The sequence below is a fragment of the Cnephaeus nilssonii genome (assembly GCF_951640355.1).
Source record: "Cnephaeus nilssonii genome assembly, chromosome: 9".
In the NCBI taxonomy this organism is placed as follows: domain Eukaryota; kingdom Metazoa; phylum Chordata; class Mammalia; order Chiroptera; family Vespertilionidae; genus Cnephaeus; species Cnephaeus nilssonii.
Window position 1 is genome coordinate 72,699,382 of NC_137080.1, and position 17,274 is coordinate 72,716,655.

General features: G+C 36.9%; 1 protein-coding gene across 1 annotated transcript in view; it reads right to left on the reverse strand.

Moving 5' to 3' along the window:
- The window catches only part of PRIM2 (DNA primase subunit 2), a 288,462-nt gene that overhangs the window by 35,269 nt on the left and 235,919 nt on the right, over positions 1-17,274 (reverse strand). Inside the window, exons 11-12 of the mRNA XM_079780542.1 lie at positions 14,390-14,516; positions 7,759-7,841 (exon numbers count right to left, since the gene is read on the reverse strand). Coding sequence (XP_079636668.1) covers positions 7,759-7,841; positions 14,390-14,516 — 210 coding nt within the window. The remainder of the gene's footprint in view (positions 1-7,758; positions 7,842-14,389; positions 14,517-17,274) is intronic.

Consider the following 17,274-nt stretch of genomic DNA (forward strand, 5'->3'; position numbering starts at 1 on the left):
TCTTAACATAGACTAGAAACTGGTAGGCGCTGGGAGGACTGAAGGAAAGGTTAAAATCTCAGACACAAAGATCTCAGTATCTATTTCACTGCGATTACCTATCCATTAGGCACTTGACCAATTAAACTCCATATATTACATGAAATTGTGTTGTTGTTTTTCAACCTTTGATTGAGTAAAGTGTTAGTGAAAAATTCTTTTACATACATAGTATGGCTAATTATTAATATCAACAGCTCCCACATCACATTTCTTCCTTGCCTGGAGGCAGGTACTCCCAAGAGGCAATTACTTTTAACCATTTCCATTTTGGCTACATAGGATGTTTTCTATATAATTCTAAATTAAATGCTGATTAAGTTCTTTATTAACTTAATCTATTAAATTCTGCTACGTAAGATAAAGAGTTCATTTATGCTACCACCTACCTACTGTTTCTCTTTTTTTCCATTGAAAAAAATAAGGTATAATTTTCATAAAGTAAAATATACCCCTTTTAGTGTATACTATACCCCTTTTAGTGTATACTATACTTATAAGTTTGTCTTTTCCTGTTACATAAAAGGAATCATATAGTGTGGTTTCTTTCACTTAGTATAAAGAATGATGAATGCTGTTGGGTGTAGCAATAGTTTGTGCCTCTTTTATTGCTGAGTAGTATTTCATTTTGTGGTTATAGCACAATTTGTTTATCCAACCACACACTGAAGAACATTTGGGCTGTTTCTAGGTTTTGGCAATTATGAATAAAGATAGTATAAATAGGTTTTTGGAGTTATGGAGTTATGCTTTTATTTCAATTATATTAAAAATTAGTAGTGGTATAACTATCTCATACAGTATGTATAAGTTTAACTTTATAAGAAATTGCCAAATGGCTTTTCAAAGAGGTTCTGCCACTTGGATTTCTTCTAGCAATGCATAAGACTTCAGGTCATTCTACATCCTCTTGAGCATTTGATTTTTTTTTTTCCAATTCTAATGGTAGTCACTGCAATTTAAAATTGCATTTCCCCAGAAAGAGAGACTAAAAAAAAAAAATCCCATTTACCATCATACCAAAAAAATTAAGATACCTAGGAATAAACTTAACTAAGGAGGTAAAAGACCTGTACTCTGAAAACTACAGGACACTGAAAAAAGAGATAGAGGAAGACATAAACAGATGGAAGAACATACCGTGTTCATGGATTGGTAGAATCAACATCATTAAAATGTCCATACTACCCAAAGCAATCTATAGATTCAATGCACTCCCCATTAAAATACCAACAGCATATTTCACAGACTTAGAATGAACTCTCCAAAAATTCATCTAGAATAAAAAAGACCCCGAATAGCCACAGCAATCCTGAGAAAGAAGAACAAAGTAGGTGGGATCTCAATACCAGATATCAAGCTGTATTACAAAGTCACTGTTCTCAAAACTGCCTGGTACTGGCACAAGAACAGACATATAGATCAATGGAATAGAATAGAGAACCCAGAAATCGACCAAAACCACTGTGCTCAATTAATATTCAACAAAGGAGGCAAGAACATACAATGGAATCAAGACAGTCTCTTCAATAAATGGTGCTGGGAGAATTGGACAGATACATGCAAAAAAATGAAACTAGACCACCAACTTACACCATACACAAAAATAAACTCAAAATAGATAAAGGACTTAAACACAAGAAGAGAAACTATAAAAATACTAGAGAAATCCACAGGCAGCAAAATCTCAAGACATATGCCAAAACGATTTCTTCACCGATACAGCTCCTAGGGCAATGGAAACTAAAGAGAAAATAAACAAATGGGACTACATCAAAATAAAAAGCTTCTGCACAGCAAAAGAAACCATCAACAAAACAACAAGAAAGCCCATTGCATGGGAGAACATATTTGCCAATGTTATTACCAATAAGGGTTTAATCTCCAACATTTACAGGGAACTCATACAACTCAACAAAAGGAAGATAAACAACACAATCAAAAAATGGGCAACGAACCTAAATAGATACTTTTCAAAAGAAGACATACAGAAGGCTAAGAGACATATGAAAACATGCTCAAAGTCACTAATCATCCGAGAGATGCAAATCAAAATGACAATGCGGTACCATCTCACACCTGTCAGAATGGCTATCATCAACAAATCAACAAATGACAAGTGTTGGAGAGGATGAGGAGAAAAAGGAACCCTCGTGCACTGCTGGTGGGAATGCAGACTGGTGCAGCCACTGTGGAGAACAGTATGGCGTTTCCTCAAAAAACTAAAAATGGAACTGCCATTTGACCCAGTGATCCCACTTCTAGGAATATATCCAAAGAAACTAGAAACGCCAATCAGAAGGATATATGCACCCCTATGTTCATAACGGCACAATTTACCCTAGCTAAGGTTTGGAAACAGCCTAAGTTCCCATCAGCAGATGAGTGGATTAGAAAACTGTGGTACATCTACACAATGGAATACTACACCGCGGTAAAAAAAGAAGGAATTCTTACCATTTGCGGTAGCATAGATGGAAATGGAGAGCATTATGCTAAGCGAAATAAGCCAGTCAGAGAAAGATAAATATCATATGATCTTACTCATTTATGGATTATAATGAACAACATAAATTTATGAACAAAAACATATCCAGAAACAGAGAAACATCGCTCAGACCGTCAAACCTCAGAGGGAAGGTAGGGGAGGGTGGGGGTAAGGGAGAGAGATCAACCAAAGGACTTGTATGCATGCATATAAGCCTAACCAATGGACACAGACAACAGGGGGTGTGGGGTGACAATGGGGCAATAAGGACACATATGTAATACCCTAATCAATAAAGGAAAAAACATTATAAAAATTGCATTTTCCTAATATCTAACAACGAATGTTTTTCTTCATGTGTTTATCATTAACATATTTTCTTTGATGAAATGTCTGTTCAACCTTTTGCATATTTAAAAACTGTTTTGTTATTATTGAGTTTGAGAGTTCTTTGCATCTTTCTTTGTCCTTGATACAAGTATTTTATCAAATATATGATTTGGAAATATTTCTTCCAATCTATGGCTTATTTTATCATTCTCTTAACAGAACAAAATTTTAACTTTGATAAAGTCTAATTTATCAATATGTTCTCCCAAGTGACATCCCAAACCCAAGCTCATTCAGATTTCCATGTTTTCTTCCAGAAGGTTTACATTTTATATTTTGATCTAAGATCTACTTCAAATTAATTTTTATTTAAGATGTGAGGTATGTGTCTATGACCTTCCCCTTCTCCTGGCATATGGACATTCAGTTGTTCTAGAACTACTTGTTGAAAGTACTATCCTTTCCCTATTGAATTGCCCTAGGAATCTTGGTTTAAAAACCTGTTGGCCATATATATGTGGGTCTAATTCAGTTGATCTTTATCATTTCCCAAACACCATATTGTCTAGATTCCAGTACCTTTACTTATGTCTTGGAATCAGGTAATTGTACTTCCAATTTTCTTCTTTGATTTTTTCATCAGTATTTCAATATAAAGATCATGTACATATTTTGAAAAATACATGAAAAAAACCTTTATGTCTTTTTGGTACTATTGCATATGACACTTTAATTTTTTTTAGTTTCCAATTGTTCATTGGAAGAAATAGAATTGACTTTTGTGCATTGACTTAGAATCCCACCATTAGTTATAATAGCATTTTGGTAGGTTCATTGAGATTTTTTTTTCATAAATCATCTCATTGAGACTAGAGAAAGGTTTTTTCTTTCTTATTTTCTAAACTGCTTTTTTAAATTTTTTCTTGCCTTATTGTACTGGTTATAATTAGAGAACATATTTTGTATAGTTTCAATTCATTTAAATTTGTAATGGATTTTTAAGCCCCCTAAATATGATCTATCCAAATTAATGTTTTATGTACACATGAAAAATATGTGTGCTCACCTGTTGTTAGGTGTAATAGTCTATAAATGTCAATTAGGTCAATCAGGGTGGTTGACAGAGTTGCTTCAAGTCTTCTATCCACTCACTGATGTTCTTTCTGTCTGTTTGTTCGATGAATTACTGAAAGAGGAGTGCTGAAGTCTCCAAATATGAGTGTGGATTTGTTTAGTTGTCCTTTCAGTTCTCTCCATGTTTACTTCATGTATTTTAAAGCTATGTTGTGGGGGTATAGACATTTCAAATTTTGCTATCTTGTGGGTGAACTGACCTCTATGTTTTTCTCTTTGGGGAGAGGGCTGAGGAATAAATGCAGGACTGCCCATTTTCTTTGGTTTTATTTTGTTGTTCAGTTGCTGTCTTCTTAAGCTGAATACCAAGCTCATTCAAGGAGGAAGATGAAATGTGATCCCATAAATATGTCTTTGTTTAAAAAGTATGTGATATCAGTTAAGTCACAATGCTCTCTCTTCTGGTCATCAAAATTCTGATATTTAACATCTAAGTATTTCTAAAAGTTGAAGGTATTTTTTTCAAGTAGGTTTTTCTGAAATAAAAGCAGTTCTGTTGTTTTACTTTACATGCATTTTAGTGTTTTCCTTGACTTTCATTCAGTATTTTAACATACATTTTGACTATTTAAGATCTAATTTGCACTGATGCCAAAGTGCTACTAAGTATTTATCAAAATGTTTAACATGGATTTTTCATTCATCAATTTTCTGCCCTTTAGAACACAGTCCCCCAGCTGCTTCACTCTACTGAGATCCACTCAGTAAAGACATCAAACGAAAGCAATATACTATTTACAGCTTGCCCACATGCACTATACATCAGATAAAAAGTTGCGATGCAGGTCCAAAGGATGATTTGGAAATTACTAACCAGCTTCAACTAAGCAAGCGACCTACTTATAGATCAATAGTAAATGGAGGAATGCAAATGACTTAAAGCAAAGAGTGTACAAACAGAATTATCACTATTAAATAAAAACAATCTTCTCAGTAGACTTGATGATAGCCTGCATTTTTAAAAAAGTGATTCTTTACAATTGCTGGAAAAGCCTCTAATTCTTTTCTTCTCTATTCCCTATCAAATTTGTTATCTACAGTTCCTGACCTTTCCTATGTCCAGAACACCATTCCCAGTCCATTTACTCTCAGCTAATGATCAGACTTCTTATCTTACAAAGAAGAGTAAGGCCAACTGATATGCTCCATCAACTTCCCTTTGCTCTATCTCTAAGCTTTTCTCTTTATTTGCACAATGACTAAGGGATATGCCTCTTTCTGGCACTGTCCTTTGTCCAAGTATATCTCCCCCAATCTTCAATAAGGTTATCCCTGTCATTGAGTGCCAGTCTCCTCTCTCTGCACCCCACCAACACACACTCCAGTGTCTACTTCATACCCAAGGTGTATGATATGCCCACTTACCTTTTCAACATTTTTAAGGACCTACCCAGTGCCAGTCACTGAATTACTATGAGACAGGAAGTTAAATAAAAGTCCATTCCTCCTTTTAGAAAATTCACAAACTTGTGGGAAAGATAAATAGTTTAAAAAAGAATTACAATTGGTGTGATAAGAGCAAAGGCATGAACAGTATAATCATGGTATAAAGGAAAAATAACAATGGTTACAGAGGGATTATTTTTTTTTAATATACATAGATCTTTACCAAGCCCACTTTCTCTGATGGGTTTTCTTCTTTTTCTACAAATAGGCTCAGGTCTCCTCTAGCCTTAAACACACAAAACATCCATGACACTTAAACTAATATTGCTGTCATTCACTTTTACTCACAGTCCACAAATCCAATCTACTGGGGTTTTTTTATCCTTCATCTTTCAACTTGGTCTTGGTTTCCACCATTACAGAGACACATCTCACCAAATCCAAGTTGAGTAATTCACTCAACATATCACCTTTCTTTCCTGGTCCTCATAAGTCTCCCAGCTATGAAGGACTATTGTGGACTGTACCCTCTTCTCCAAATTCTCTCCTTGCCTTTTGTGATACTTTACTTCCCTAATGTATTACCTCCCTCTCCATTTGATGCCATTCAGTCTTCACAGATTCCACTTCCTTCTGTGGCCTGACAAAGGGAAGCTTTAGCCAGAATTCCATTTCGAGATGTGATTTTTGACTCCCTACATCCTCTCTCCACTATTTTGTTCTCCCTCTCTGCCACAGAAAATTCATGATAGTCAGTGCTATAGTAACCTTCCTAATTACCAATCCCCCCTTCAAGTCCCAACTCAAAGAGAATCTCTTCCAGAAAGTGTTTCATGGCCTCTCCTGCTGGTTCTAGTAACCTACTTCTTCAGAAGACCCAAGATATTCTATGTATACAATAGTCCCCCCCCACCACCACCACGACCAATTACCTGTGGTTTCAGTTACAGTGGTCAAAAGCGGTCCGAAAATTGGAAATTTCACCAACCATCAATATAGTCTGCTCCTGACACCCAACCACCGACACTGTCATGGCTCCAAAACCAGGACTGCCCGAAGCAGATGATCCTCCTCCTGACGTACAGTCGGAAGGTCAATAGCAGCCTAAAGTTATGCCTATGTCATTCACCTCACTTCATCGTATCACGTAGACATTTTATCTGCTCACATCATCACAAGAAGAAGGGTGAGTATAGTACAGTAAGATATTTTGGAAGAGAGAAAGAATCCACATTCACATAACTTTTATTGCAGTATATTGTTATAATTGCTCTATATTATTAGGTATTATTGTTAATTTCCCACTGTGCCTAATTTTATAAATTAAACTCTATTGTAGATATGTATGTATAGGAAAAACCATAGTATTTACTGTAGGGTTTGATACTATCTGCGATTTCAGGCATCCACTGGGAGTCTTGGAACATATCCCCTGTAGGGAAGGGGGGACTGCTGGACCCCTAACACTTAGAAAGCTTCCCTCCAGACTCTGGCGCTGTAGATGCAGGTTTACATCTGATCCTCCTTTGCATCCCCCAACAGCACCTGAGCACTGTCTTGTGCAGAGTACAGGAAACCTCTGAGATTTGAACTGCACTAACCTGAACTTTGGACACAGCAGAAGCAGGAGTATTCTAGACTAATTACTTTCTTCAAGTGGAAATCTGTGTTGAAGGACACATGGCTTAGGTGTTCCAGCTCTAAACTGAGAAAGCAGAAGCTCTTCTTGAACTCCTTCAAAATCCAAGTCAACTCAAAAGGACACTACAGACAGTAATCTTTGCAGTGTCACTAGTTTTTAAAGGTGTATTTACTAAAAGGTATACTCCTAAATAGTTGGTTTTATATTGGAGCATTTTTAAAAATCTAAATTGTTTACGTCGAGACAATGTGTTTCATTGACCTAATGAACAATCATTAGAATTGGAGATTTAACATAGCAACAGTGATGCTTATCAGAACATTTAGCCAGCACACACTGCATCATCTTCTGCTCTAACCTACATGCGGCATAGCAAACAATTTCCAAAATGAAATAAGATGTCATTAATTTTCAGCTTCATTAATAAGCTTCAGTGCATTCCTCTAAAAACTGTTTCAATGCCCTCAATTGTGATAGCAAGACAAATTGAGAGAAAAAAAGGTTTCCAGCTTCCTTATTACCAAGAAACATAAAAATGCAGCCTAGCAGATGAAAGAACCAGAATTTCCAAGCCCTCTACACCAGAAAAGTCAAGGCTTTAGCTTAACTCACCTGGAAGGCAGGCAATCTGCGTGAGGCCTGACAGTAGTACACAGCATCGCTGCAAGGACGTTAAATGAAACTGAGAGGAACTGTCTGGTACCTCATTACCGAAGAGGCAGGGCAGACTCTGACCTACCTGGCTTATCCCTGCGGGAGAGATCTTGTACGACTGCAACTTCTGCTTCAGCAGCTCGGGATCACTGTGACGGAATGGGCACCCTGACAACAGAAAACAGGCCAGCACATCAACAAGGTTATTTACTTGGGACTTAGTACAGAGCCACACTCGAGAGACTGTCTAAGCTGCCCTTAATTGGCTAACAGCTTATTAATAAAAAAGTTAATTGCCCATGAGTGCAACTGCGTTCCTCTCTTTATCTAAATGACGGCTTCGCTGTACGGTTATCAGGGTACCACAGGCTCAAGAGTTACATAAAACACTGCAGCATTCTCAGGCTCAGTTGCTCATTCACTGGGAAGAAACAGTTTTAATTGTGCTACTTGCTAATAAGCAGAGATAATCACAAAGTAGCTATAAAATAGTTTATCTAAAAACTTTATATTATCACATATTTTTTCTAAAGAATTACTTAAAAGACATACTATAGAAGGAAGATAGTGTAGACAAAAAGAAAAATGTGCAAATGCTAAGAAATATAAAAATTTTCAGATGTAAATTCTATACCCATTTCCCATTGTATAGAAACAATATAAATTTAGATGAATCACAGATGGGAATGAGATGCATAAATAAGGAACTGTCTCATAGAAAAACAAATTATAGTAGATACATGTCATCTCTAGACTATTTCACGGGAATAATAAAGTTGGACTACTAAACATATTTGCTTAAACAAAAACACAAGAGAATTGAAATGTTAAAGCTGTATTAGGCCAAAATCTAGAAAATTTTAGATATTTTAATAAGAAACTGCAATGACAGGCCAAACTACATAATTTGACATTTAATACAGGATGCCAGATAGTTTTTCAGTCATAGATATGATAGATCTATAAGTTAATTAGAAACAATTGTGCATTTTTAACAATAGGAAATTGATTGGGACAAAAGTAATGGAAAGGAGTCTACAGGTCAAACAAATGTGTTTCCCAAAAATATTAACTCCAAATAAAAACATCCATAATAACACTATGGACTCCTACAAATTATGAAATTCACAAAATGCATAGTATATACTTTATTCAGTTTAAAATCATAGTTATTTTTAGTACAAGGAAATACCTTGAGAAGCTGTGTAGCACATAGTTGAAAGTTTGGATCTGAGTTTAACAGTTACAAGCTAGGAGACTTAGGCAAATTTTGTATCTTTATGTTGACTCAGCTTCACTTTCAAGTGAGGGAAATACTCACTGAGCTCTTGTGGGAATGGACTATAAAGCTCTTATCTTACATGCTCCTGGCACATAGTAAACACCCAAAAATCTGATAATGAACTTATGAAGAATCACAATGAGAAAGACATGAGGGTGCATGTGGAATTTTTGGTTTAGTCCAGAATTATTAAAGGACACCAAAAAAAACATTAACTGAATTACCCAAAGTATATCTGAAATAATGTCTATACCTGTATGAAAGGTCAGGAAGGGCAAAGCCAAGAAGAAACTAAAGATTGCCAAAATATTAAATATCACATAAAAGTCTTTAAAAGCTATGTTCACTGTAAGAAGAAAACAGAGGAACCAGACTACTAGAGAAGCTGATCTATAGTAATAAAAGCGTAATATGCTAATTAGACCAGATGTCCTTCCAGACAAAGAAGCTGGGGCTGCCTGGGTCCCGGGTGCCAGAGGGAAGCTGGTGCCGGGCAGCCGGGGGGAAGGAAGGCCTACTCTTGCACGAATTTCGTGCATTGGGCCTCTAGAGTTATATAACAGAGAACAGAAATAAAACAGAACTCAGCACCTCCTACTTTATTTCTATCTTCCACATCAAAGAGAATGATATTTACAATTGGAAAGAGTTGAACTAACAAGATAACTGAAGAAGAAGTGAATTCCTAAACAACTAACACTGACTTCAGCTAAGTGTTTGATAAAGCTTTTGTGGAAGAGATGGATAAACATCATTCAGAATACAGTTACACCTACATAGATTCATAACTGGTTGAACAATCCTTCCAAGCAGTGCCGCTTAATGAAATAATGTGAACCTAGGGGACTAGTTAGCTTTGCAAGTAACAAAAAAATAAAAGGACAGAGACTTCTGGTTTCCAGTCTAGAATGTAAGGAGCTTAGAAGTTGCTTCTCCATCCAAATAAGTAAAAAGCTGAACTGAAAAATCAGCAGCTATTCTTGGATCCATTTGAGAAGTGAAGTCACAGGGCAAATCACTGTCCCCAAAACTGGAGAGAGAAGGAGACACAGAGAATCTCAACTTACCAGAGCAGAAATCCCTTTGGGAACTAAACACTGGGGTAGGAAAACTGAACCTGGACAGATTGCTCGAGTCTCCATGTGGTCAATTCTAAGAGTTAAAAACTCCAAGGAGACCCACTCATGGGGGAAGCACACACTTTTGTAAGTTTAACATCCAGGAGCTCTACCAGATTTTCACAGTGAATAGCAGAGAGAATCCCCACATCCTCTTAGCAGTGGGAGAAGAAAAGTAACCATTTTGAAAGAGCTATCTGTTCTTCTTAACAAGGCCTGCCCGCAGGAAACACTATTTTATCAGAGCCTAAAATGCTGGGGGCTTTAACAAAGCCTAACCTACCTGCGGGGAGGGAAATACCCAATTCCAACAACCTCCAGCCATCCTGCCCACCTACGGGGGGAGGGGGAAGGTGAAATCACTGTTGAAGTACATGGCTCACTAAAAGACTGAGATATAATCACAGGACTATAGAACACTCTCCCCATTCCATAATACCACCTCATTACTAAAGGCCTCTTTACTGGAGTTCTTTTCACCCAGTATGTCATGTCTACCTTTTAACAAATAATTAAAAATCATATGAAAAGGCAAAAAATACAGATTGGAGAAGCTAGAACAAGCATCAAAACTAGAGTTAAATATGGCAGGGATGTTGGAATTATTAGGGAATTTAAAACAACAATGATTAATATGCAAAAGGCTCTAAAGGTGAAAGTAGATAACATGCAAGAACAGATGTGTAATATGAGCAAAAAGGGATATTCTAAGAAGAATCAAAAAGAGATCAAAACCACTAATGGAAATGAAGAATGCCTTTGATGGGCTTATTAATAGACATGGCTGAGGAAAGACTCTCTGAATTTGAGGGTATGGAAATAAAACTTCCAAAACTGAAAAAGAAAAAAGTCTAAAATAACCCCACTCAAAATAAGAATTGAATATCCAAGAACTGTGGGACAACTATGAAAAATGTAACATACAACTAATGCAAAACCAGAAGAAGAGAGAAAGGAATAGCAGCAACATTTGAAGCAATAATGACAGAGAATTTCCCTCAAATTAATGACAGACACCAAACCACAGATCCAGGAAGCTCAGAGAACACCAAGAGGAATAAATGCCAAAAAAATACATGTATACATAATCATGTCCATACTTCAAAAAATCAAAATAAAGAAAAAAATATTGAAAAAAGCCAGAGAAAATAAACACCTTAGCTATAAAGGAGCAAAGATAACAATACAACCAACTTATTCTCAGAAAGCATGCAAACAAGAAGAGATTAGAGAAGTGTTGAGAGAAAAACTCCCACAAACTTAGATTCCTGCACCCTGGTACATTATCATTCAAAAGAGGAGAAATAGATTTTCTCAGAGAAACAAAAATTGAGGTAATTTGTTGCCAGTAGACCTACACTGCAAGAAATGTTAAAGGAAGTTCTTCAAAGAGAAAGAAAATGGCATAGGCCTGAAACAGAATTATATAAAGAATTGAACATCAAACAATGGTAAGGAAAAGTAAAATTAAAATGTTTATTTTTCTTCTTTTTCTTCTTTTTTTAATCCTCACTCGAGATGTTTGTTGTATTGATTTTATAGAAAGAGGAAGGGGAGAGAGAAACATCAGTGTGAGAGAGAAACATCTATCAGTTGCCTCCCATATGTGCCCCAACCAGGGATCGAGCCCACAGCCTAGGTATGTGCCCTGACCAGGAATTGAACCCGCAACCTTTTTTGGTATACGGGGATGACCTTTGAATCAACTGAGCCTCCCGACCAGGGCCATTTTTCTTATTCTTAATTGATCTAATAGATAAGTTTGTTCAAAATAATAGGGACCAATATTCAATTATATATACTTACGTACCTATGTGTGTGTGTGTTTATGTATAAATGAAATGAATGACACAGTGATATAAGGGAATTAGAAATATTTCAGTATTAAAAGGTACTTGCACTATCCGTGATATGATATAGTGTAATTTGAAAGGAGAGTTGGATTAGTAGAAATGTATAATGAAAACTCTTTAAAAAGTAAAGTCACTAAGAAAAAAAAAAAGGAATATAAAGAAAGCATAATGAATATGTAAAGAAAGAAAAAGGGTAAAATGTAAAATGCTCATTAAAAACCATAAAAGGCAGACTAAGTGTGAAGGACAAAAACAGAAACAAACAAATAATAAGGGGTAACAAATATTGTGGATGTTAATCCAATTATATCAATAATTAAACGTCAATTGTCTAAATGCACCAATCAAAAACAGAGACTGTCGGAGTGGATCAAAAAACAAGACCCAATTATATAAATATGAAGACACAGCCTGGCCAGCATGGCTCAGTGAATTGAGCATCCTCCCATGCACCAACAGGTTGCTGGTTCGATTCCCTGGCAGGTTATATGATGTTTCTTTCTCTCTCTCCCTCTCCCTTCCTTTCTCTATAAAAAAATAAATAAAAATATATTTTAAATATGAAGACACATACAGATTAAAAGTAAAGGGATGGAGAAAGATGTACCATGGTAACAAAAATTTTAAGAAAGCAAGAGAAGCTATATTGGTTTCAGACAGAGCAGACTTCTGAGCAAGGAAATTTATCTGGGATATTACATAATGATAAAAGGGGCAAATACGCCAAGAAGACACAGCAATCCTTAAGGTATATGCACCTAACAACAGAGCATCAAAAGATGAGGCAAAAACTGAACAGCAAAGAGATTTAAATGAATTACTCATTAAGGATTTCAACACCCCTCCATCAAACATGGGCAGATCCAGCAGGCAGAATAAGCAACAATATAATTGCACTCAACAGAACCATCAATCAATTAACTGGCTATCATTGCCATCTATAAAACAACTACATCCAACAACAGCCGATTACACGTTCTTCTCAGCTCACAAATAACAAAGCACTCTGGTGCAGGATGCCAGAAGCAGGAAAGGCTATGCAAGTGTCGGGTAGGAGCTTTCTGGGAAACTCTTTGTACATTCTGCTCACTTTTGCTCTGAACCTAAAACTGTTCTGAAAAAAATGAAGTTTCCTAATTTTAACAAAAGGACAGATAAATGTGCCTATAAATTATATGAAATCATTGAGTGTTTGCTAAGTATAATATTTTTAACTGATAGTTCAAAACAAACATAATAGACTGGAATAAATAAAACACAATTTATCAGGAGTAAGAAATATAAAATCCTGCATTTAAACTAATAAAAGTAAACGAAATGTGTAACAAATGCTAGGATCTAGAAATTGACAGAAGAATCCCTGGGAGGAGTTTTACTTGGCCAAGCTCCATGTAAATCGCCTGCCTGTTGTGGCAGCTAGGAAAAGCTCGAGGCTTTTTCAACAGAAGTATCTGGCCAATGGTTTTCAAAGTTCAGAAAACATAAAAATCATCCAGGGAACTTGTAAATACGTCTGCGTTTATATATCTGAAGGTGGAGCCTGAGAATATGCCTTTCTAAAAGGTACGCTAAGTGACTGACGAGCAGTAAGACTCACTCACTGTGTATACTGCACTACCAGCACTGCTGCCTCTTCATCTATGAAATATGAACGCACAAGCATTTTTAAATGCTCTGTGCACATGCAGCATCTTTCTTAAAATTCTCTTTGTGATAACCTAAATGTGTATCTTTTTAAAGAATTTCATTTAAGATACTAAAACAAAACAATTTTTGACACATACATTGCAATAAACTTTGGTAGTCTAGAAAATTTACTAATATGGACTGTTAAACCATTCTCTGACATACCAGACAAATGGGGAGCTTATCAAGGTATGCTCAGAGAACTATTTTAGAAAAAAGATTTTGAACTCAGAAATCTATAGAAAATAGTTTAACACAGATTTTTGATTGTTTAACCTACAACTCAGGCAAATTGATAGATGTTTGATACCGTGACTTGCTCAATTCCTCACTTAATCTGTGTTTGTTAATCAGATGATAGTAATGAGAACAAAACACATTTTTCCTCGATAGTCTTCTGAAAAACAGTGAACCTACTATTCTAAACTTTGAGGCATTCAATTTTCAAAAAGCTCTGAAGAACTTGTGTCAGTCTGTTAAGACTTGCAGAACGAGAGAGAGACAGACAGATAGGCAGACAGACACGAGCAGGCGAGGGGGAAATTGAGAACAAAAGAGCCCGGTCCAGCAGCTGCATGACGTTCTCTTGCCTGACCTAGTTCAGTGACAAGGCAAACCGGCAGAAGAGTAATGGGGCTCTAGCTTGACACTGATGACTGGCATATGCTGTAAACTGGTTCCTGTCAGTGATGCAAAACGCCATCACACTGTTTCAGCGTTTCCCACTGAGCTCTTGGGTTTCTGTACTTCGCAAGCATGTCAAGTGGAAGCACTTACCATGATAATCCCCTTGGCCTGGCGGATTGTTTAGAATAATCTTCAGGCAACTGAAAGGTGTATAGTCTGTCCTCTTGCCTTCCTTTCCGAAGCTGTGACGGATATTGTAAGAGTAGCCTTTATCAAACTGGTTGGAGGAAAAAGAAAGGAGAGACAAAAGTAAGCCAATATTGTAGGAGTGGTGTCAGCAATCCGGCTAGAACCAAAGAGCAGAGAGTGATATTTTCTAAAACAAATTCAGCATTCACGGGCAGATGTACATTCAGATCACACACATCATTTGGGTCCCTTAGGATGTCTATTTATGTTTTTGAGATTTACATGTATTAGGAGTTTTTTCTTTTATTGCTGAGTAGTTTTCCTATTGATGGATACCTGGGCTACTCTAGTTTGGGGCTATTATCAATAACGCTGCCATGAACATTCTGATAGATGATTTTGTGGACATATATTTTGATTTCTCTTGGATAAATACCTAGGAGTGGAATTGCTACCAAGTGTTTTTCCGGAGTCGCTGTATGCCCCACCAGCTATGCATGTAAGTTCCAAATTCCCCCCCAAATATGGTGTTTCTTTTAAAATGCTTTCCTAAGAAATGGGTAGTGATATCTCCTTTTGCATTTCCGTTATGACTAATACTGAGTACTTTTTCATAGGTCTTTTTTATTAAGTGTCTATTCAAATATTTTGCCCATTTAAAAAAAACAAAACAGGATTGTCTTCTTTTAATTATTCCATTGTAAGAATTCTTCACAGTTTCTGGACTCAAGCCCTTTGTCGGATACAGCAAAACTTGGAGATAATGTGAATCAGGTTCCAGACCACTGCAATAAAGTGAGTACATAGCAGTAAAGGCTCTCTTAATTTTTTTGCTGGTGAAGGGTCTTGCCTTCAATTTGTAATAAACACAACATCTATGAAGTGCAACAAAGTGAGGTATGCCTGCATAGGTATTACAGATATTTTCACAGTGTATGGCTTGTCTATTTACCTTCTTGGTATTATCTACTAGTATATATATAAAAGCCTAAGCGACCATTACGACTGGTCACTAGGATGCACTGACCACCTGGGGTCAGACGCTCAACACAGGAGCTGCCCCTTGGTGGTCAGTGTGCTCCCACAGCCAACTTCCCCTGGCTGGCCAATCTCCCGCAGGGTACAGACACATCTTTACAAATGTATATTTTCTTTATTTAAAGGGGAAGTTTGTACTTTAATTTTAGGCAGCTAAGGGAGATAAAGTGCTTTTCCTGCATCTGCTGGTTCTCAAGTGCCTTTAGGTCAAAATAATCCCTATGCCAAAGCGGCGTATTTTGGAATGGCTTATTCTCTAGTACCCTTCATCCCCATGGGATAAGCACTGTTTCCAACACCATGTGTTGAAGACATTTTCCCTTCCTACTAAGTCACTTTGGTGCCCTTGTCAAATTTGACCATTAATGTGTGGGTCTGTTTTTGGATGCTGTATTGTACCAGGGATCTACATGTCTATCCTTCTTTCAGTGCCACACTGTCTGTTTTGTTTTTTTCGTTTTAGAGGAAAGGAGAAAGAGAGAGAGAGAGAGAGAGAGAGAGAGAGAGAGAGAGAGAGAGATACATCAATATGAGAGAGAAACATCGATCTGTTGCCTCCGCAGGCTCCCTGAACCGGAATCAAACCCACAACCTGGGTGTGTGCCCTGATTGGGAATCAACCTGCAACCTTTTTGTGTGCAGGACCATACTCCAGCCAACTGAGCCATGCAGCCAGGGCCCACACTGTCTTCATCACAAAGTCTTTAGAGTTAAATCTCAAATTCAGATAATCTAAGACTGTAAGTCCTCCTGCTTTGTTCTTTTTCAAAATTGTTTGGGCTATTCGATATCCTTGAATTTCCATATAAATTTCAGAATCAGCTTATCAACTTCTATTTTTAAAAAGACTGCTGAAATTTTCAATAACCAGTAGCTTATGGCTTCACAACTACCTATCTGCCCGTAGAAATCTACAACCAGGAAAACAAAGGCATTTCAACCTAAAAACAACTTTCAAAAAAGAAGACAAACTTTCAAACCAACATTAAATTTCACCAGGGAAAACAAGAACGTTTAGAAGTTCCAGCAAGCATCTTTTACAAACAACTTCTGTTTGTTTTGTAAGTCATAAACATTAGCTATAGTCAATCACTTTGTGCAAACTTTTAGGTCTGACGTGAATTTAAATAGATACAAGATTTCTGTATGTTCATCAGAAAACACTGAAAGAACTTTTGGGTCAGCTATTCTGTTAAAGTAATGGAAAGCTACTCTCTGGAAAGGACACAAAGCTAAATTAGTATTTTTTTTTTTCACCTCCCTCTCCTTTCCAATTTATTTACCCACTGTCTGTGTGTATAGAAGCCTAAAATTTGGACCTTACTGAGCTTTCAGACTATCTGCATATCAAGAACACAAGTAGTCGTCCTCTCTAGTTTTCAGACAGGCTAACTTTTGTAACATTGCAGAGAGGGCGCATTTACTGTGAGATGCTTTTGAGAGAATACTTTCTAAGTGTCCATACCCACAACTTAAAGGAACATCTCCAAGTAGTTATGTGGGAACTAAGTGAAGAGCACACTTTCCCATTCTGGCTCCTCCATCCTACTCCTTTCAGTGACAGGAAATGCCAGCAAATCCGCTCTGGTCAGAAGGTGGGTGAGTGGCAGTGTGTGACCTCCCAAATTAGTCCTGCCATCCCAGCTGTGGCGCTGGCAACACACCATCTGTATTTCTGCCAAAGTCAGCAGTGAATGATTTTCAAGGGCACGATGTTACCAATGGAACTCAAGAAAAGTGAGAAAGCAGGCACATCTGTTTGTTTTTCTCTTGTAAATCCGTCTTTTGTCAGTCTTATTTATGGGCAC